We start from the raw sequence: 23,682 nt of genomic DNA on the forward strand, positions 1-23,682 counted from the left end.
AACTAATATACATATACTTAATTATATTTAATATCTGGATGCTTAGTTGTTTTGCTTAGTTGTTAAGTTGTCAATCCCACGGCAATGATATCTAATCCAGTGACTAACCGGTGGTAAAGCGCGGTTTGGCTGGTGGTTCCTGCACCACAATGGGAAAGGTCGCTGAGGCCGGGGACGACTGTGCTCTGGACAGGGGCCGATGGCCTGGGAAGGTCACAGACAGTCCGGCCGCCTCCATAGATGCCTGATAGTTCCTCAGCTGATGGATCCTCTGTTGCTCCAACAGGAGAGCTTGCTGCTCAGAGACAAGAACAGAAGTTTCCCTTGAAATAACTTAACTTTGCAAGTGGATTTATGGAAACAAAGGAAGTTTCATACTTCATATAGATAAAAATCAAGTGCTTTAGGCATCCTGTAGTTACACAAATAACCAGCAGGTGGCACTCAATACATTGAAAAACACAGACAAGCATGTTAAATGTAGAAAATGCTTCATATTTTGAAAATCAAGGAGAAAGAATTCACTTATTATGCTAATTAAGGTGAGAAGGTTTCGATCCACACTTCAAATATCACAGTGCCTTGCATCCAGCTGTCCAAGACTAAATTTTGACTGTCCAAAACATGGAAAATGAAGGCACGAAAGTACAAATGGTCAAAGTAGTTTGTTCAAAGTATAAAAATTGCATCTGGGTTGGAAGATGAAAATTATTTATAAATATGCATTAAAAAAAGATTTGCAATTACCATTCAAAAGTTTGGGGTTTCCAATTATTATTATTTTTTTTTATGTTTTTGTATACTCACAACATGGCATCAAAATTTACACACACAAAAAAAATGTTTTTTATGTAAAGCACTTTGTATTACCATTGTGTATGAAATGTGCTATATAAATAAACCTGCATTGCCTTGCCTTGCTTCACCAAGGATGCACTGAATTGATCAAAATATAAAGAAAAAAACAAAACAAAACAAAACAGTAATATTGTGAAATATTATTACAACCTAAAATAAATGTTTATGATTTGAATAAACTTTAAAATGTAATTTATTCCTGTGATCAAAGCTGAATTTTCAGCATCATCACTCCAGTCTTCAGTCACATGATCCTTCAGAAATCATTCTAATATGATGATTTGCTGCTCAAGAAACATTTCTGATTATTATCAATGCCAAATAAATAAATAAAATAATAATAAAAAACAAATAAAACTGAAACGGGATTCTCTGATGAAAAAGTTCAAAAGAATAGCATTTATTTGAATTAGAAATCTTTTGTAATATTATACATTTACTCTCACTTATGACCAATTTCATGCATTTTTGCTGAATAAAATCATTAATTTCCAAAATGCAAAAATCTTACTGACCCCAAACAGTGTATATTTCAATTTCTACTAAGAAACAAGCATTGCAGCTTTCAAATATATGCTTGGTTATGTTTCTCTAAAGCTCACTTGAGTTTATCCCTGATCATTATACAGTACGTGATGTTATGGTGCCTTGGAAGCCGGTCTGAAACCTTAGGAAGTTGCTTCATACATAAGCACTGCCTGTTAATTGGCAGCTACCCTCAGTTTCAGACACACAGCTTTAGTTAGCTGATGAATATTTCAGTTTGATTGCAGGAACATGCAGAGGGTTTCAAACCCCTGTTGCCCATTAAGAAGAAAACGAGCTGGACCTAAAATAATCTCGTCTAGCACAAGTGCCCACCTCCTGTTCATTTTAAAAGCAGTGATTAAGCGCTGAGGACTTGTGGTTGCATTAAAAAGATATGAATGATAAAAAAAAAAACACTGGTTTCTAAGTAAGCACCAATAAACACATATTGAGCATTTCGTGTTAATAAAAGACCACTTTTATTCAGCTAATCTGCTTGTGCACTGAAGAAACCGGCATGTTAATGTTTGCACAACTGCTTAGCCAGTACAACTGCTCTTTTTTGTATTTGACAAATTACCATTATTGTTTTTTGGCAGCTAAAATAGAAGCATGTCATCAGCTGAGCAAGTGCTAGAAAGACACCAAAAATGGAAGTTCTGTCATCATTTACTCACACTCATGTTGTTCCAAACTTGTATGACTTTCTTTGATCGGTTTAACCCAAAAGAAGATATTTGAACAGTTGACCTGTTGACTTCCATAGTATGGAAAAAAAAAAAACACTACTAAAGTCAATGGGGCCCGTCAACAGTTTGGTTACAAACATTCTTGAAAATATCTTCTTTTGTGTTCAGCAGAAGAAAGTAAGTCATACAGGTTTGGAACAATTTGAGGGTGAGTAAATGATGGCAAAATTTTTCGTTTTTGGGTGAACTATTCCTTTAATAACCCCTTTTTCCACATACAAGCTGCTTGTTTCCTTATAGGAGCCTATTGCTGCCCCCTTCTGGTGTTTGTGTCTGTGCCATTCAAAGAAACACTATTTATTGTGCATTTCTACATTCTCAAGAGTGACGGACACGGCCTTATATCTTCCTGAAGCTGTCTGTCTGTTTCATCATTCTCACTAGGGTGACAACCTGCCCTGCATTTTGCGGGAAAGTCCTGAAATTGGGAGCTTTTTCCCGCATCCTGCAAGACGCAAGCTGTGTCCAGCATGTCTGTATTATTGTTTTCTTCCCTTAATTATAATATAACAATAAAAAATACACTAAAAAAATGTGATTGGCATTTAAAATTCCATTGGCGCTGCCGTCAACAAGCTAGAGTGGGAAAAATAACCAACCAACTTATTTGTAGAGGGTTTTTTTCCCCTGATGATAACTGCGTGGACGGAGCAAAGAAGCTAGTGTGGATCTCATCAAAAGTGAACTTCTGGTGAAGGTTAAAAACAGCTACACCAGCCAGGACTGAATAAGAACATCCTGTTCAAAACTGACAGATCCAACAAAACATTGAATCGGGAAAAGTGCATTTAATGTTTGTGTAGTCAAGGAACATAACTCAAGGAAATTTATTTTAGTATAAAATGTGATTTGACCCATTATTCAGATTGTTAGGGCTGGGCATTGACACAAATTTCACAATTCGATTTTGATTCACAAGCTTGCAATTTGATTATATTCCGATCTCGATTTGATTTGATTTGATTCATTTGGATATATATCAGGTACCGCACATGTTAATTTTTCTCAGGGAAAACAATCTCTCAGAACTAATGCTGTAAACTATACAGGAAACCCTGTCAGTTGCTACATTATTATAATATTGAAGATTAAAATTAACAACTGATTTGCATACAAACTTTTTTTATTACAATAAGGTTATAATAACTTTTTGATGCTTCTACTCCAATTCGTTTTTTGAAATATAACATTTCAATTGTGGCTGTCATAAACGTTTTCATGACAGATTTATTCAAAAATACATTAAATATTGAGGAACAGATAAAGTAAAAATACTACGGAGGAGGATTAGGGCCAAGCAATAATAAAAAAATAAAACCATCTCGAGATTAAAGTTGTTAAATTTCGAGAAAAAACTCGTTAAATTTCGAGAAAAAAGTCGAAATAAAATGTTGAGAATAAACTCGTTAAATTACGAGAATAAACTCGTTAAATTACGAGAAAAAAGTCGTTAAATTTCGAGAAAAAAGTCGAGATAAAATGTTGAGAATAAACTCATTAAATTACGAGAAAAAAGTTGTTAAATTACGAGAACAAATTTGTTAAATTATGAGAAAAATGACGTTAAATTTCGAGAAAAAAGTCGAGATAAAATGTTGAGAATAAAGTCATTAAATTATGAGAATAAAGTCATTAAATTACGAGAAAAAAGTTGTTAAATTATGAGAACAAATTTGTAATTTAACTTTTTTCTCATAATTTAATGACTTTATTCTCAACATTTTATCTCGACTTTCTCCTCAAAATTTAACGAGTTTTTTCTCGTAATTTAACGAGTTTATTCTCAACATTTTATCTCGACTTTTTTCTCGAAATTTAACGACTTTTTTCTCGTTAAATTAAACTGCATCACTCAAACCTGGGCAAAATGAGTGCCAGTCACAGAGCCAATTGTTACAATTAACAAAGCTTACTGGCAATTTAAAGCATGTTATCACCCAGCAAACAGGCTTTCCTACTAATGTAAATCAATATTTGCATAGTCTAATAGTATTAAATTTGCCTCTCTTCCATGGCATAACCTGATTTTGCTGAGTTCAACATGTTCAACATTTTTGTTGATCCTGGAACAACATTCAAATCAATCAGATTTGAGGAACAAGTTTACAGATTATGTCAAGTTTAGGCTTAAAATCATGAATTGGTGCTTCTACATCAGTGTTATTCATCTATCATTTCCCTCTGATTTTTGGGATGACTTATGGGTAGGGTTAGTTTTAGGGGTAGGAATAGGGTTAAGACTAAATTTTCAGACTAGAATGTTGTTCCAGGATCAACAAAATATGTTGACCCAGGAACGCATCTAACTCAGCAATATCAGGACGTGCCTCTTCCATGTGTCCCGCAAAATCACATCTGCTGTCCTACAACAGAGCAATAACCAGGTGGTCAGCCAGATCCTCACCTGTCTGAAGAGCATCTCTTCCTCAGCTTGTCTCTCTCTCTGCTGGAACTCTTCATCCTGTTCATCTGGAGGTTCCTGTTTGATGGTGACCCCGTGGGGAAGACCCTCCGAGGAGTCTCCCAGCCCCTGGTGTTCCCTCAGCTCCTCTTCTGTCTCCTCCGGGTGGCTCTCGTGCTGTCGGCCCGGCTCGTTCGGCTTAGCCATCATCTGAGAGATGTGGAGAAACACAAGTCAGTATTCACTATCAAATAATCTGATCAATCAGACTTCTACAGATAAAAATTTATCATTTTATTAGAGAGGACAATAGGATGTGTATTCAACGGAATAACTAACTTAAATTAGCAATGCTACTAAATTATACATTTGCATTCAAAAGTTTGGGGATCTTTTTTGAATTTTTTTAAAATATTTTTATTCAGCAAGGATGCATTAAATTGCAACAGTAAATACATGTATAATTTTACAAAATAATTCAACTTCAAATAAATTATGTTAGTCTGAATGCTCTATTCCTCAAAGAATCCTTAAAAAAAAAAAAAGTATCACGGTTTCCACAAAAATATTAAGCAGCACACCTGTTTTCAACATTCATAATAATAATCAGAAATGTGTCTTGAACAGCAAATCAGCATATTAGAATGATTTCTGAAGGATCATGTGACCCTGAAGACTGGAGTAATGATGCTGAAAATTCAGCTTTGATCACAGGAATTTTAAAATATATTTAAATAGAAAACAGTTAATTGAAATTGTAATATTTCACAATACTGCTGTTTTCTGATCAAATAAATTCAGCCTTGGTGAGTGTAAAAGACTTCTAATAAAAACATAAAAGAATCTTATCAAGCCCAAATTTATGAATGGTAGTGTATTTTTCAGAAGGGTAAAAAAATAAATAAAAATTATATATATATATATATATATAATTTTTTATTTTTATTTTTTTTATATTTTATGTTGACTTTAAGGACTTATATATATATATATATATATATATATATATATATATATATATATATATTATAAAAAAGTAAAATATTCAAAAGTACACGATCTGATGTTCTTGTGTTAGTTTGTAGTGCAGCTAACAACTTTTTTCAAAAGCATAAGCCCTTAAAGTCAACATAAAATATAAAATATACAATCAAAAAAAAAAAAAAAAAAAAAAACATTGAATAACCTTTCATTTGGAAATTGATCCCTTAAAAGAAGTTAAAAAAAAGGTTGTGAAATTTGAATAACAGAATAGGACTTCATGAGAGAATAAATCAGAACACATCTGCAACACACACAAAGATCTTCTGTCAAAAAAAATCAAAGCTACAGTTGCATTAAAATAACATTCTTGGAACAACAGGAACAAACGAAACTGCCCTCTTGGCTCAAGTTCATGCTGTGACAGCTGTGTCTAACCCTATCACCGTGGCAATGACAGCTCTAGCCCCGCCCTCAACCCTGCATACACACACACACACACACACACACGTACTCGAGTCGGGTAAAAACACAGGCCCCTGGCACTGTGCCGAGGGAACATAATTGACGTCAGAGCGCTCGGCAATTGCCTCATCCGTGTGCTTCATTCCAAACAAGCTTTTCTTTTTTTCATATTCTCCTCTTTGTTTTTCTCCACAGCTACATCTCTCCTTTCAGCTTAGTGAACATGCTCATGTAATGTCTTTGTAAAAGGAAACAGCCAAAGCCAAAATTACAGGAATGATCTGAAACTTGGAGACACACTTCATAAATTTCCTCACAAGCATGACATGATTATTTTAAACGTCTATTTGCTACAGATGCATTCAAACTAGATACCATTTAAAAACTTAAATCTTTCCTAAAACGTCTCAAAAAAAACATCTCCCAGGCCTTTCTGTCATAAAAGTTCAAAAATTAGGCCTAAAACACATTTGGTTGCTCACAAAGCTAGACTTTCTGTCAGTGTTATTAGCTCAGCACACAAACTTTGGCAGGTATGGCTTGGGTCATGAATATTAATTAGGTTATTTGAATTCTGTCATTTTTGATCCATCCTCATGTCGTTCCACTGTTAAACAATGGTAAGCAAAGGCTGTCAAGCTCTAAAAGTGACAAAAATCACCATAAAAGTATATCTTTTGGGTTTTCTGAAACCAAACGATAGCTTGAATGAGGAAAACACAGAAATTAAGACATTATCTTCACCCATGCTTCTCTTAAATCTCATTCACGTTTGAGTTGTGGTGAATCATGCTAGGTTTGTTGTCCATAATGCCAAACGTTTTTGGTTCTCATGACTCATTACGACATGGCAAATTTGATTAAAACTATAGTTAAACTGCACAAATGAGATTCAGAACTACAGTGTGTACGGGATGATTTTTAAAAAATTGAACAAGTTTATGGACTATTTACCATGTTTAAATCCATTATGCAGATTTGTTTCCTAAATACACTGTGTAAAATGCAAAAATTAAGGCCACAGATTTCATGCACTGGACTTAGAGCTACAAGATTAATCGTAAAAAGTTCATGATCTCGATTCAAACACCCTCGCGATCTTATTTCGAAATGACATCGAATTTCCTGTTTCTGTGTTCGAGCCAGAGAAAGCAAGTGAACCACAGTATTGTTATTTCTGTGTTACAAATATCCAAATTATCACAGATGTAGCCTGCTGAGACAAACGTTTATAGTTTATAAACACGGAAGTCTATGTTAACTACGTTAGGTGGCGACAAGTAACTGTTAAAAGTGCATTTGACATTGAATGATTCAACCAAAAGGTTCATTCAAAAACATTGATTCATCCAGTAATAAAACAAGTAGTTTGAGTGAGTCATTGAATCATTCATTCATTCATTTTTACTATTACTATTAACTATTAAATTAAATATTTTTTCAATCGACTGCAGCAATTAATATTTTGTCCTCTAGTAAATAATTACATGCTATTTTGTTTAGTTATCTGTTCAGAATCGTGGGAGAATCATGATCTCTTTTTAAGGAAAAAAAAATAATAAAAAAAAATAATGTGATTCTCATTTTATCCAGAATGGTGCAGCTCTAACTGGACCTACTTTGATATGCAGAAAACTACATGCACAGACCCACAACATATGCCTTCTCACATCTCCAGCGTGAACTTCTAAAACATAGGAATGGACTCAAATCTAAACAGCGTAAATGCTTGGGAAGCATTAAATTCCACATCTGCTGAGCAAAGAGGCCGTATTCCCGGAAGCCCAGAGTGTAGCGCTGAGGTGATCCACACCCAGTGATCTCATTCGGACATGTTTGTGTGCGGGCATGGATTAACCCCGTAACTAATCTATAATGCACATTTGCAGTGGTGGGTGGGTGGGGGGGAGAGCAAAGGCATTAGAAACAAACCAAAAACCCTGTAGGATAATGAGCCAACACTAGTAATCTTCCACAGACTTCACCACACACTCCGTGAGCAAACACGAGGAGGAATAAAACAGGGCGGTTATAGAGCACAGCGAGGATTTTCCTCATTCATTCTTTTCCCATAGGGATTTAAAATCCTTCAATGAAAAGCTCATGAAGCAAATCAACAAACTCCATTCAATACAACATTGCAAACTTTGTTCCAAAGCAAAGAATTATATGGAAAAGTATATGATAATGCAGACATTTAGTTTATGAATGAATGAACTGCTCATCCCATCAAGCATTTTTATTAATACAAAAATAATACATATTTAAAATTTATTTGTAAAATACTTAGATATATACAATTCTATTTGTAGCTTAAGCACGTAGGTAGATAAGCCATTTTCATTCATCATTTTCCAGCAAAACATTTTGTGAAGAAAATAAAGTTTTGTAAAATACACTTCAGTTCAAAAGTTTGTGGTCAGTTTATTAATTTTTAAAAAAAATAAATTATTACTTTTATTCAGCAAGGATGCATTAAATTGATCAAAAGTCAGTTTTATAATGTTACAAAATATTTCTATTTCAAATAAATGCTGGTCTTTCAAATTTTCTATTTAACAAATAATCCTGAAAATAATCAACATTCATAAAAAAATAATAATTTTAAATGTTTCTTGAGCAGCAAATCAGCATATTAGAATGATTTCTGAAGGATCATGTGACACTGAAGACTGGAGTAATGATGCTGAAAATTCAGCTTTGATCACAGGAATAAATTACATTTTAAAATATAAACAGTTATTTTAAACTGTAATAATATTTCACAATATTACTGTATTTTGGATCAAATAAATATACCCTTGGGTGAGTATTAGAGACTTTTTTTTTTTTTGTAAAATGTGAAGGAAAAAAAAAATCTTTGTCTAAAACTTCAAAAATATAAATCTTTTGAGGTGGGACCAGCAGACAAAATCATTACTTGAACCCCGTTTAATGTAATTAATTTCACAGAATTCTGCATTGCCTCAAAAATTCAGCACAGAAAATGTGATTCCATGCATAGAATCAGTCTGGGTCTGCTCATGACTGCAGTCCCACGTACACACAAACACACTAGCAGAGTGCTTCCGGTCTGACCATATAAGGAATGCACATCCTGCTGGTTGTCATGGTGATCAAGGGAGCTAAAGACAGTGCTGTACCTTGCTGATGTGAAGCTGCTGCTGTTGGAACTGTTGCTTGTGTTTTTCCAGGAACTGCTGGTGTTGCTGTTGAACCACCAGCTGTTGCAGCGCCTGGGCGTTCTGGGGCAGGGGGGCCGACTGCGTGCGTCCGAGGGGCCGATGCTGCCGGAGCTTATGGATGGGATGGGACTGCAGAGGCACGCCACCCAGGCCTGGGGACACAACACATGGGCTTTGGGTTACGCAGCAGATTCTAGTTAGCACTTAGCCCTGAATTAATTAACACCTCGTCTGCTTTTGCTCTCAGGGGGTTAAGTTTCCTGAATACACGACTGAAGATTTAAACGTATCTCTGTCTGAGCTTTAGAAGGCATGCCCACGGATTGCTTGTGAAGCATTTACTGAACACAAAACTGACAAGATCCTTCTTAAAAGTAATTGAAAAATGCAACTAAATGGAACAGAACAGAACACAGATCTTGAGATGCGTTTTTAAAGTGTAACGATTTCAAACTTAGCATGCTGTCCTAAGTATGTGCAACTCATGGTGCAAAATGCAAAATGCAAAAAAAAAAAAAAAAACACCCAAAAATAACAAAAAAACAGCATGATTGATGTTTATTGATGGCGAATATGAAGCAGGCCAACTCCCTGTGTGACAAAGCCTATAGAATGAAGTTAGAATCATACTAAAATTCAAGATATCAGGTCAAAAATGCCCGTTTGAGTTGTCGTCTCATATTTATGTCATATAACATAATAGTTAAGCAATATCACACCAGTAACGAGCGCAATATCACACGAGTACTGTTTTTGTCCCGGATAGCACGAGTTCAAATGTGATACTGATTTTTCAAAACAGTTCAATAAATCAGAAGTTAATATTGTGTTATATTTTAGACATAATATTTTCTGCTTTTGCTCAATTTTGCCAATGAAAATATTACCTATAAAGCCAGAGCAGAACGGTTGTGTGTCTCCGAGCAACACACAGCGGTTTCGTTTAATTTCTGAACGAATCTCGTTTTGAGCGAATCAAGCGGGTGAATCAATGATTCAGTGGCCCACTGATAAAGAGTGCCATTTACTTCATTCCTGAATGAATCAGCCGTTTGAACAAATCGAATGAGTGAATGACTCAATGACTCACTCATTAAGACATTTACCGCCACCTACTGGCAGTTTTAGATTCTTTTTTAGAGTATAACTTCATTTAAAAAAATCGTATTTTCTTAATAATAATAATTTTTATAATAATAATAATAATTATCATTTACTCACCCTCATGTTGAATCAAACAAAATATTTCTTTCTAAAGCTACTTTTTGTAATGTCTCTTAGATGATATTTTGGGGGTAATTTCTCAGCCAAATTTGACATGCGATTAAATTGCGATTAATTAGATTAATTAATCGCCACATTGTGTAATTAATTAATAATTATATAAAATATATTTCAATAAAATTTATAAAACATGTACATAAAACTGCAGTGTGCGAAATTATTCCACATAAATAATTCAATATAAAATATAGATAACATGATATAATATACATAATAAAATACAATAATTTTATATAATAATAAATAATAAAATTATAGATAATATTAATTGCTTTATAATACAAAAAAATAATTATATAAAATATACTTAATAAAATTAATAAAACGTACATAACTAGTGTGTGTGAATAAATAATTAAATATAAAATATAAATAACTTGATATAATATACATAAAACAGTCATTTTGACAATATTTATATAGTAAAATATAAAAACTGCATGAGTGTATATAAATATATATCATAATAATTTAATAATATTTCATAGTTTTATAATAATCCTTTAATATAATTATCTAAAATAATATATAATATAATATACTGGATCACCAGGACAAAAGCTATTCAGTCAGAAAACTCTTTTTATTCATTTTTTTATTTGCATTATTGCGCCACTCTGCTTCACACACGCTCTCCGTCTGTCCCAGGGACTTGACTTGACACTTCCTGTTTGAACACTTCCTGTGCACTTGATTTGCCCGTCTCCCTGACAACAGTGGGCGGAGAAAAGGTTAGCTCTTTAACGTGATGGTCTATGATGGCACAAGTCATTAGTCAGAATTGACTGCGCCAGTGAGGCGTCTCACTCTCTCATCCTCAGGATAAGTATTGACCTCCTCTTATTGCCAGCCTCCCTCTCCCGTCTCTCGCGAAGCCGTTCCTGGCACATCAGGAGGCTAATTAACACCGCCTATGACTAATTTGATTAAAATGAGCCTTCTTTAGTGCGTATCGGAGGAAATTGAATCCAATTTATAAAGGGCGCTGCATAACCTATGCTGGACTAATTACAACCAATAAATGCATGACATCCACAGGGAGAACGGAGCGCGACGCATTATGATCCTGCGCGGCCTTGGGGCACCTGCCTGTTTGGAGGCCCCCCTTTGCTGCAATTTTGAGATATAATGTGCAATAATGCGAAATTATGTCACAAATGAGAGAAATATTTGTGTATTACGAGATTCAACAAACCATGCGAATAATACATTTAAGCAATACAACACTCGCAAAGATTAATTATTAAATAAAACAATTTTCCCAAAATTTGAGCAGCGGTGTAAACCGTGTCAGATGCTTCAGGGTAAGCTGTGCCTCAAAATCAAATGGACTTGCTGAAGAATGTCAAGTGGGACCAAACTTCCTTCCTTTCAAAGAAAATAAGAAATTTTCTTTACTGAAGAGGCTCAGAAGCAGAGTCTGAAGAACTTCAACATTTCTTATTTCCCTACAACCTAAAAACAGCTGAAATGTACAATAATCTTTTTATACACCCTTTTCCCCTCCTTTTTCTTCTTTTGCTAATGTTTAAAAAAAATAATAACAAATAAATAAATTGAAATTAGCAAATTTGGAATATTACACTTTGCATGCCTAGTTTACAGATTTCTAAGAAAATGTGAATAATGACAAGTAAAATAAAACTTTGAAACATTATTGTGTATTTATAAACAAATTGAATAAAAAAAATGTTGAATATTAAACTTAACATGCTTGATTTATGGATACCTTCAAGAAAATGTGAATAAAATAAAACGTTGATATACAATAGTGCATTCTTATATTGTATTATTAATAATATAATATAATATAATATAATATAATATAATATAATATAATATATAATATAATATAATATAATATAATATAATATAATATAATATAATATAATATAATATAATATAATATAATAAAATAAAATAAAATAAAATAAAATAAAATAAAATAAAATAAAATAAAATATAATATAATATAATATAATATAATATAATATAATATAAATGCATACAAGTTTTTTTCTTTTTCTTTTAACAACTCAACCCCCTCAGCAGGTAAAAGGTGTCTTGGTAACACATATTATGACTGAGACTGACCTGCGACCAGGGAGTTCTGTGCGGCTGACTGCTCCAGAAGCACCATATGCTGGAGGAGAGTGTTGTGTGCCGAGCCGCCATCCCGCTCTAAGCTGGAAGCAGCCAGGTAAGAAGGCAGGTGGGCTCCTGGCATGAATGGAGTGGTTATGGGTATTCCTGGCTGTAAGCCTTGCACTGCCATTCTGTCACCATCCTGCTGGCCAGATGCCATCTATGTGAATAGAGAGAGAGAGGGAGAGAGATCATAAGCCAAAAAAGAATCCAGGGCAAAGAAGAGAGGACATTCCCTCGTAAATAATTCTTGTATGAGGATATTGCTTGCGTCAGTAAGCTGTGGTCAGCCATTGTCTCTCAAAGGCTCTTTTTGAAATGCCACTGGTGCTGAAAAGCCACATGTGGCACCCTGATGGTCCAGACAGGGGCGCCTCTATGAGCACACGCGAGCGGGCTGTCCCACTTACGGAGAAAAAGAAAGATGGACTCACACTGGAAGGGCCGGTGGCTGGCAGGCCCAGGGTGATGTTGGGAAGGGAGGGCGATGTGTACAGAGACAGCTGGCTAACAGGACCCTCTCTGCCGGCGAGTCTGTGTGCCAAAGATGGCTGGAACGACACACACACACACACAAACATATGCACAGATAAATAAACCCCACCGATAAAAACAAACAGCTCTGTCTGGTCGCTCTCCGGACCCCTGCGGGACGCGTCTACAAGAAGGAGACTGTCGACGTCTGAAAAACATGCACAGCCAGGAAAATTGCAGAACACTTCCCAAAGCAACATGACAAGTGTGACCACCAATAAAACTGAGCTAAAACTCACTAAAATGTAAAAGTAAAGAGATTCAGAGGTCATTTTATAAAAACATTAAAAATCTAAGCCATTCATTTTATTTATTTTAATTTAATATATCATAATTATTAAATATTATAATTTGACAATGTTTGCCCTGATGCCAGAGACTTATCATCACACACACACACACACACACACACACATACATATATATATATACACACATATATTTTTGTATCCTTATTACGTAACGCCGTTACATGTATTCTGTTGATCCCCAACCCTGTATATGCATATTATATAAAATTCATAATGAATATGAAAAATATTTTAAAACTAGACAGGGATTCCTAAATGTTTAATATATTTTAATAATAGAAAAAAAAAAAAAAAAAAAAAAATATATATATATATATATATATATATATATATATATAATTTACAATAATAAAACAACATAACAGCATGTTCACAGTTCAGTGGTTAATAGTCACATAACCTGCAGGTAAACAAATAAAATGTTTCATTTTTGTAAAACTGAATGTATTTATTTTAAAATTATTTATTTTAATTTTACATTTTTATTATTTCATTATTTCATATAGCATTTCATTAACTCAAGAACCCCCTGGCAAACCCCAGTTTGGGAAACTGATATATAACATTAACATGATAAAACCATAAAAATACACATACTGCAAATGCCTACATGCTACAGTGATCGTAACCAATTGTGGTCATAGTTTCATCACCCAAAAAGTCAGAGCCATACTACAGCTGGTGAAGTATGCAGTGCACTGTACCTCCATTGAACTGTTGGAGATTGATCCAGCGATGCCATTCTCATTGGTAATGTTGTTTGAACTGTTGTTGGGTGAACTTGGACCAGAACCAGGAGCACTGCTACATGCTGATTCTGAGAGAAAATGGGCGGAAAAAACGTGATTAATTTGGTATCAGTCAAGAATGCACGGATGTTGGAATCATGGCCTAGCAGTCAGGTCATTGAGCTGTGGTGTGCATGCAGGAGACACTAGTTACACACCATTCTGCCAATCATTTTTTGACATTCCTCTACTTTCCCTATGAATAAAATATGATGTATGTTCAAGATGGATGCTCTCACCTGCCATGTCCAGAGAACGTTTCTTTGCAGTGGTGACCGGCCCATCCTTCCTCCGAAGCAGCGGGCTACTCCTGCGCTCCGTAACTTTCTGCTTCAGCCTGGATCGTAGCTTCAGGTTGGGCTCAGATGCTGACGGGAGAAGGAAAGGAGATGGTCATTAAATTAAAGCAAGAACAGTACAGATATTTAATTCTGAAATAGTGTAGCAGATTGTGTTTAGGATAGAGCTGTGTGACATTACAGCTAAATAGACAACATTCACGCTTGGGCTTTGTTCTAAAACTGCCTTTTTGTCTACTGCATGCTTTCCCTCAGAATCAGTCCTAAAGCCGTCTTATCACCTATTATGAAGGGAAATGTTTCTCAGTGGAGAATTGATGTTTTGTATTTAGATGGATTTTAATTAATTCATTTTATGTATGCATGTTCGTATGTTTTTAATTTTTATTTATTTATTTTTATTTTTTCTATTTAATTATAAGTCATAATGCATTCAATACTGAAAAGTAATTAAACATTGATTATTTTACCCAGTACTTGTGTACAATATATTTTACGCTTCCTGCTTATGTAGAGTTTTTCAATTCAGTCTTTGGTTTGGTTTGGATGGATGGATGGATGGATGGATGGATGGATGGATGATTTGATGGATGGATGGATGGATGGATGGATGGATGGATGGATGGATGGATGGATGGATGATTTGATGGATGGATGGATGGATGGATGATTTGATGGATGGATGATTGGATGGATGATTTGATAGATGGATGGATGAATTGATGGATGGATGGATGGATGGATGGATGGATGGATGGATGGACGGAGGGATGTATGGATGGATGGATCGCAATGCATTCAAAACCAAAAAATCCCGACTCTCCACTGAGAAAGATTTCTCGTCTTAAGCAGTAAAACGATTGCTTTAGGACTGATTCTGCAAAATGCAACTGTTAAATAAGCAAGAAGTTTGAAACTAGCTTGACCTGACCCAAGCAACTAATTAATTAATCCTTATAAAAGAGGCTATCTCGGGTCACTCATTATGTTTGTGAATTCAGATTCCCATTGAAAAACAATGGCGCAAACCAGCATTTGAACAACTTCCAACTTGGCACAGCAACTTGCCCAAAAGTTTAATCAAGTCTGTCTAAGTGTAAATGCTGCAAATGAATACCCTCCGTTCAGAGTGCTTTCAGTTAAACAGTTTGCAAACACATGCTCTTGAAGTGCGACATAGCGTGTCAGAAAAGGCCTGCCACAATGGTGGCACACAGGCCTGGCCAGCAATTACCAAAATGAAAATTCACCGCGAAGGTCATGCCTATTTGAAACTGTCATGGCATGGACATTTTCTCCCATTAGCCAGTGCTGACATTTTCACCTGCTCACATACTTCAACAAAGACCTCTTGATCCCTCTCTTGCCCTAATTGTGCTCTGACGCTTGATCCTTGCTTCGTTTGTGACCTTGTTTGAGAGCACACAAAGTTCATTAGGAACAATGCAGGCCTGGCCACTGTAAAGTGCACACTTTAGAACTTTAGAACAGAATCTCATGCACCCATTGCCATCTGCAGACACTAACAAAAGCCATGAATGAACCTGTCAAAGTGTTCAAATCATACACACAGATTTGCCCTGGGTGTTGAGGGGCATGTTTTTCCAGGCTTTAAAAAGAATTTAGAATATTACAAAAAAGTTTTTTTTTCTTAACCCATTTAATATCCCAAGTATTTAAGCATAAATGTAATTTTTTGTAAACACTTAAAACAGGAAAAAATATAAATGGGCTAAATAAAATAAACTAAACTCTCTCTCTCTCTCTCTCTCTCTCTCTCTCTCTCTCTATATATATATATATATATATATATATATATATATATATATATATATATATATATATATATATATATATATATATGCGTTAAAAAAATAATGCAGATTAATCCATTCCGTATTGACCTTTGAACCTGGAGCCGTTCTAGCCATAGACATCATGGTTCTAGCCACCATTCGACTGTAATGAAGGAGGGAGACGACTGCTGTGCTGACAGACAGAACGAGCAGAGCTCCTCCCTCGTGCGCGCGAGCTCTCTCTGTCTTCAACGTAAGCACCGTCTTTGCTCACTCTCTACCTCACACATAATAATCTAAATCAACTGACACAATGCTAAAAGTTCGTAAGACCGAATCCATGTTTCACGAGGCGCATTCGGAGAATGTTTTTCCTGAATAACCGTTGGGTGTGAATAGTGCTCAAAAGACTCATCTTCTATGACAGCCGGCCTGCACGTGCAGCTGACATAAACCACACTTTCAGTAAACAAAACGAAAATCCTATCCAATGGTGAAGTATTTTCTGTGTTGACAAACCTTTTGCGATGTCCTAATAACAGTCACGATTTGCACGTAACGTGTCAACGTCCTAATGACTCATTTGAACAGATTAATTTTAATGAATCATGACAACAACTGATCTGTCCACACGGTCTATAATGAATCATTTACTCGAACAACTCTGAAATGAGAATATAAGTGTGCTTACCCCATTTAGCAAGAGTGGTTAGTAAAATTAGCCTTAATAATCCACAATATTTTCAGGTTATTTAAATGACAATGTGTAGTAAATTAGGCCTACCTATAAAATCAGTTAGTTTAGACTGGAGTGAGGTGAAACCAGAACAAAGCAAGTTGTTGTTAGCAATGTGCATTCAATTGTATATGGTAGAAAATTATATTATTAGTTAATACAACTTCTAAATGCTGCTTTTTAATACTTTTCAGGTTTAGCAAAAAAGCATCTTCTCTTACAAAGCAAAGTTGTAAAGCTGAAAGTGCATCATAATAAAGTTGTCTCTCAGAAAGAGTCGACTCTGAACCGCTTAAAAGAGTCGTTTGTAATTCGAATCCCATTTCCGCAAAGTTCACACGTCACAAGTTAACACATTTGCATAATGCCCACTTACATTCTGCATGGACAATTAAAGTTCTAACATCTCATGGTGAATGTCAAACTGAGTAACGCATCACTGAGAAACGTCCTGCTCAAGTCATCCTTGCGATGGAGGTTTGGGTTGAACTAGTTCTTCCAATATTTCAACATCAGACTCACGCTTGGGTTGATATAGTAAAAATCGACGCCATCGTTACTGTCTTTACAGTGTGTAAAATTGCTGAGCTTTAGGAAGCTGAATCAGTTATGGTAATGGGCGTTTGTTTCCGACTTTCGTTGTAAGCAGTAGACCCATCCCAACAGACTGGACCATCTGGCCTATTAGAGCCGAGCAGGCTCACGAAAAGGAGGGATTTAGAGAGACTGATTCATCCAACGAGTTGTTTGAGAATCATTGAAAAATGTGGTGATGTGCAATGAATATTATGAGAAAATTAGTGTTTTTTGACCTTTGATGCATGTAAACTTGTAGGAGATCTCGTAAACAGAATTAGGAACTTTTACAATAGCGTAATGGGGCACTTTAATGCAATAACAAGACGTCTGATTATTTATTTATTTTTGTATATGAAATGCTGAATTGACTGCTACTGGGTTCGAAAACTCATGCATAAAAACGCCACTGGCACTAATAGGCAGATGTTGCAAAGGTTCCATCACTTCTTCTCTCAAGAGCACTCTGATCTGAAAAGTCAATCTTGTGGTTATACTTATCAAACTAGGTAGATATGAGGATGGCACTTCTGGTAAGTGGTAGGAACATTCCCAGACATCTATGTTAAAAAAAGCTGGGCATGCTGCCATTAATGCCTTGCATTAGCAAGGGAGGAGAAAGAGGAACAGTAATAAAGACAGGAGTAAATTTAACATGAGCCCTGTCCATCTGCCATCTGGCTTATAATAAAAAAGTAGAAACAAAACTTTTACAATAACAAAACTTTTCACCACAAGCGATTCAATTTTGTTGCGCATTTGAATTAAGATTAAAAACCCAACAGCTATTGATCTGCAAACCGAGTGAATGATGAAACAAACACTGCACTCAACTACATCTCAAGCTATACAGCTTCAGTTTGACCACTTGATGAATTGTAATAGGTTTAACATGAAATATAGGCCATAGCAGGCAGCTGTAAAGGGAATGGATGAGCTCTCTCACTGGCAGCGAAGAGGACTCGAGGCCCTTGACTCTCACCTGCCTCTTGTAAAAACTGTTGAGACGGCAGAACCGTGTGCGAGTGTGTCTGTTCCAGCGCTGTTCCAGAACTCTGACACGTCTGCTGCAGTGGTCCATGATATTTGCTGATGCTACACACTCGCGCACGTCTGCTTCAAACTCAACTCTTGAAGGGTGACGGTGACCCTACCGGGCAGTTTGATAACGTAGGACTGGTTGAAAACAATTTTCACAAAGTGAAAGATCAACATCAAGGTTATAACTTGACAAAATTGACAAGTCTTGTTTTTTAATTATGAAATATTACAGTATTTAATATAAATGATTTATCCGTGCATATAATAAATAAATAAATAAATTAGGGTTAGGTTAGGTATGCGCCCTCATAATCTTTAATCAAATTAACTTCCCCTCCCTCTTGTAGTGACATCCCTTCTCTTCTCTGATGATGTGCTTACTGGTGCGAGGGCGGGACAACCTGTCACTCAAATGAGATCCACCAATAGCAAATCACAACCATCCAATCAATTCCCAATGGACATAATCAAGTCCCGCCCTAGATTTTTTTTTTTTTGTGAATCCGTTTTACTTGGTTATACATCACAATAGAGGAGAAAAAACAATCGCAACTTCCGTTTCATGCCGCCTTAAATATAATGCAGAAAAAGCACTAGGGATACAGTATTAAAATGGATAAGCTAATATTTCTTTTAATTTTATGGCCAATAAACAACAAAAGGCCAAAAAACAAACAAAAAAACCCTACAATATTTTGTAAATTAAAATTAAGACGTAAGATCAATTGTTTCAAATGTTGCAAGCTAATTTAGGCCTAAAAAAGTATAAATCTTTGAGATTTGCAAAAGATTAATTTAACCACGCTAATAAATTATTAAAAAAATAAAATAAATAAAAAAAATAAAAAAAATTTGCTGAAAACTTTTGTTTTGGATGACAAGAAATGTAACCTACAGAAAAGGCAAAAATAGGCAAAATGACCTTACATAATTAAATATTCAATATTGGCCAATTAAAAATACTATATCAAATGATAACAATACATTAAAAAGATAAACATCAGTCGATAATCAATATACTGTAGTATAAATATATATTTTTGCATCTCTAAAAAGTACAAGCTTCCTCTTGCATAGAAACTTTCTGGTATTTCAGCTTCTGCAGAGCAATGAGAAAGACCTCAGATCATAAGCTAATGCATTAAATCTTAAAATATGAAAAACAAGAGATGATTTTGAAGATACATTTTCATGATGATGATGATGATGATTGCTGATGAGAAGATCTTATCAGTCTGATAAGAGCGTACAGGCAGTGTCTTAGCTAGGACAAGTTGTCAACAGAGCCGACGGGAAATGACATGCAGAAGTCATCACCCTACAGCTATTAAAAAAGCACTTAGATCCAGATAAGGGAAATGAGCTCTTAGGAGGCAAACAGAAGCTATGTTGAGTGGACAGCATGTTCAGGGATGGGCACTGATCCTCATTAGCTGCAGCCAAGGCCGTTTTAAGTCTAAGCATTTTAAGTACTAAGACAGGGGTTTTCAAACTTTTTGATGCCAAGAACCACTAAACATGATCATTCCCTTGCAGGGGACCCCCTTCCTAAAATATAAAAGGCAGATACACATTTATATATAGAACCATGTATGTTGTGTGAGAAATTAAAATTTAAATAAAATATAACAACTTAATATTCAATCATAATAATATAAATATTATATAAAATAATAATAATAATAATAATATAACTTAATATCTTAAGTCAACAGCCCCAAAAAATCTATCAACAACAATAACAAAACTTCATACCAAAAGAATAATATAAATAGCAAACATAAACACACCATTTAAAAAAAGAGTATACACAAATACCTCACATTGACACGTTAACTTTAAGAGCTCAAACAAATACAAATATAAATAAAAATATGAATATAAATGTTAAGTTGACACTTTAAGAGCTCAAACAAATATATCTAATAATAGTATGACTTCGTATAATATAAACAGTAAATAAATATACAGTAAGTACATAAATATATAAAATACAAAATATATAAACAAATGCAAATATAAAGATTAATATAAAATCTATTAATATAATTATTATCATTAAAATATATAATTAATATAGTTAATATAATATCTAATAATATATATAAATAATATATATAATAATAACGACAATAAATAATACTACAACTACTAATACAAATATTTTACTTTAAATCTTACATTAACACGTTAATTTCAAGAGCTCAAACACATATAATTAATATAACTAATAATATAGCTTAATATATGAACACTGAACACCCTAAAAATATACATACTGTAAACACGTGTCACAATAGTACGCATTAGTAAAACAGTAAAAATCTCACAGTTCTCTGTACCCATTTCAGTACAACAGTAAAAAGTATTGTAACTATTTAAAAAACAACAACAAAAAAACATTTATGAGCATGCGGAGCAAATTGAGCTGATTCTGACTAACTTAAATGCCTCTGATTGGTCATTGCGTTCACGCGCTCAACAAACATGTTTGTGATTGGCTACAATGCTCAACTCTGCAAAAAATATGTTGTAAATAGAAACCTTTGATGCTCTTCACAGAACGCTCACGTAAATACACGTTTGAAAGCAGCCACCTATCAGCAGGTACCGGATTGACCCAGTACTCTGTACTACCCGTACTGCAGAAAGGCTGATATCGCTTTTACAGCTGAAGTATCGATGTGGTACCGAACGCTAGTTGCGCTTAAACGATACGCACTTATCAGCTTTTTGTTACTAGTCTAGACCTGATAATTAACTATTATCCAACAAACACAGTAAACCTCAGACCCGTGCACTCTTCCGTCCAGAGGTCACGTTAGACGTTCTCAATGTCCGTAATTTTAACAGACAGGATTGTGAAAATATATTTTTTCAAAGCATAAAAAATGAACTGAACTAAACTGTATAGACGCTCTGTATCTGCTTGAACTCCTGGTCCGCACTGACTTAAACTCGATGCTCACCTGTGCGTAATCAAACATGGCAGATCTGGAGGCAGAACCCGCGCTCTGCTGCTATACTGGAGTGCACTCGCCACCAACTGGACAGGGGTGGTTTTTACAGTTACAAGTTCGAATAGACCACCCTCAGTGTAATCTGTCAAAATGAGAGACGGCCTTCAGATTTCTCAAAAAAACCCAAAAAAAACAAAAAAAAAATCAGTCAATGATGGAAAATATTTGGTTAATGCGACATCTGCTTTCGTCCTTTACTGCTGCTGCCCCAGTCTGAATCCCAGCTGTTTTTTAGCAGGTATTAGATCACAAATTGTAACCTCCGGGCTGATTAGTGTAATTGTGTTTAAAGCTCAAGCTCAATTCCTTCCAGATTTCTCTATCCTCGGCTTTCTAATTCTGTACACTCCCCAGTGAAAATTGACGTGTCAACATAAATGTGAAGAGCACTTCAATGTAACCTGGAGGCGATTCATATGGCGTACAAATGAGAAGCGCAACGGCGATGCTTTGTGCAACGTTTCAAACTCATTTTCTGTAAAAGTGTCCTATTTCTGATCAAATTAGAACAAGTACAACTTGTGTTTCACAAGGTGAGGCATAACAGACAGTCATTTACACACTGCCCTGAGGTGGTTAAGAGCAAATAATTGTTTGCAATGAATTTTGAGCCAGACTTTCTAGGAACAAACACTTTGTACATGACATGTAAAAGAATGAGTCACACAGCAAAAGAGTCAGAGTTGCTGCAAGCCTGCTCTGCACAAAATGTCAACTCTGTGACCTTCCTGCCTGCTCGAACACGTTCGGAAGAGCACAGCCTTGCAGCAGTGCTGGAGAACGCATGAATGAAACAAAAGAGCTCTCGCTGAGTCACATACTTACAGGACACATTCACACTTAGCGTGGTGAGAACCACTGCTGAAGAATGTTACTTTTAAAAGTAACAGGCTACAATATTGCATTACTTTTTATTGCAATGGCATGTTATTTTCCTCTACTTTTTGTTAAACTACATATCACATTCACAAAAAACAATGTAAAGCATGTGAGAGTTACATTTCTGACAAAAAGTTATTTTTGTCTGCTTCATACTAAAAAATGGGAAACACACTATTTATTTGAAATAGTAAATTTTGAGTAAAGTTCATAACTATTATGCTATTTTATGCATTACACGTAAAAAGTAATGTTACTTATTTGAAAATGTACCTTACAATGAGTGAATGAGTAAAAAAAAAAAAATCTGATTACGAAAAAAAATTACTTATTACGTAAAATGTTACTTCTTTGAAAAAAATGTAACTTGTTTAAGTTTAATAAACAACATATTGCATGAAAAAAGAAAAATCTGATTACGTAACATTACTCATTTTAGAAAACTGATGTGTAAATTTAATGAACATATTACTGAAAAAGTCTGATTAGATAAAATATTATTTGAAAAAGTATCTGATATTTTGTAAATTTAATTAGCAAGGTATTACTTCTTGTGTGAAAAATCTATGTAGAAAAAAAACCTGAATACATAATACATTACTTATTTGAAAAAGTAACTGATACTGTGAAAATTTAATGAGCAATGTATGACTGGTTGCATGAAAATCTGATGCAACCAATATATATAATAATAATGACAATAAATAATACTACAACTACAACTACTAATAAAAATATTTTACTTTAAATCTTACATTAACACGTTAATTTCAAGAGCTCAAACACATATAATTAATATAACTAATAATAACATAGCTTAATATATGAACACTGAACACCCTAAAAATTTTATGCATTACACGTAAAAAGTAATGTTACTTATTTGAAAACGTACCTTACATTGTGTCAATTTAATGAGTGAATGAGCAAAAAAAAAAAAAAAATCTGATTACGAAAAAAAATTACTTATGTAAAATGTTACTTCTTTGAAAAAATGTAACTTGTGTAAGTTTAATAAACAACATATTGCATGAAAAAAAATCTGATCAAAAGAAAAATCTGATTACATAACATTACTCATTTTAGAAAACTGATGTGTAAATTTA

At 34.6% G+C, this 23,682-nt stretch overlaps 1 protein-coding gene across 4 annotated transcripts in view; it reads right to left on the bottom strand.

The window, feature by feature from the left end:
- Window positions 1-23,682, bottom strand: part of hdac4 (histone deacetylase 4) — a 259,783-nt gene that overhangs the window by 61,009 nt on the left and 175,092 nt on the right. For all 4 annotated transcript variants that reach the window (XM_048194567.1, XM_048194569.1, XM_048194570.1 and 1 more), the window contains 7 exons: window positions 14,469-14,597; window positions 14,146-14,258; window positions 13,031-13,147; window positions 12,546-12,756; window positions 9,126-9,319; window positions 4,540-4,746; window positions 109-295 (listed from right to left, as the gene is read on the bottom strand). In XM_048194567.1, the coding sequence (XP_048050524.1) occupies window positions 109-295; window positions 4,540-4,746; window positions 9,126-9,319; window positions 12,546-12,756; window positions 13,031-13,147; window positions 14,146-14,258; window positions 14,469-14,597 (1,158 nt within the window). The remainder of the gene's footprint in view (window positions 1-108; window positions 296-4,539; window positions 4,747-9,125; window positions 9,320-12,545; window positions 12,757-13,030; window positions 13,148-14,145; window positions 14,259-14,468; window positions 14,598-23,682) is intronic.

This window comes from Megalobrama amblycephala, linkage group LG6 (assembly GCF_018812025.1).
Source record: "Megalobrama amblycephala isolate DHTTF-2021 linkage group LG6, ASM1881202v1, whole genome shotgun sequence".
NCBI lineage: Eukaryota > Metazoa > Chordata > Actinopteri > Cypriniformes > Xenocyprididae > Megalobrama > Megalobrama amblycephala.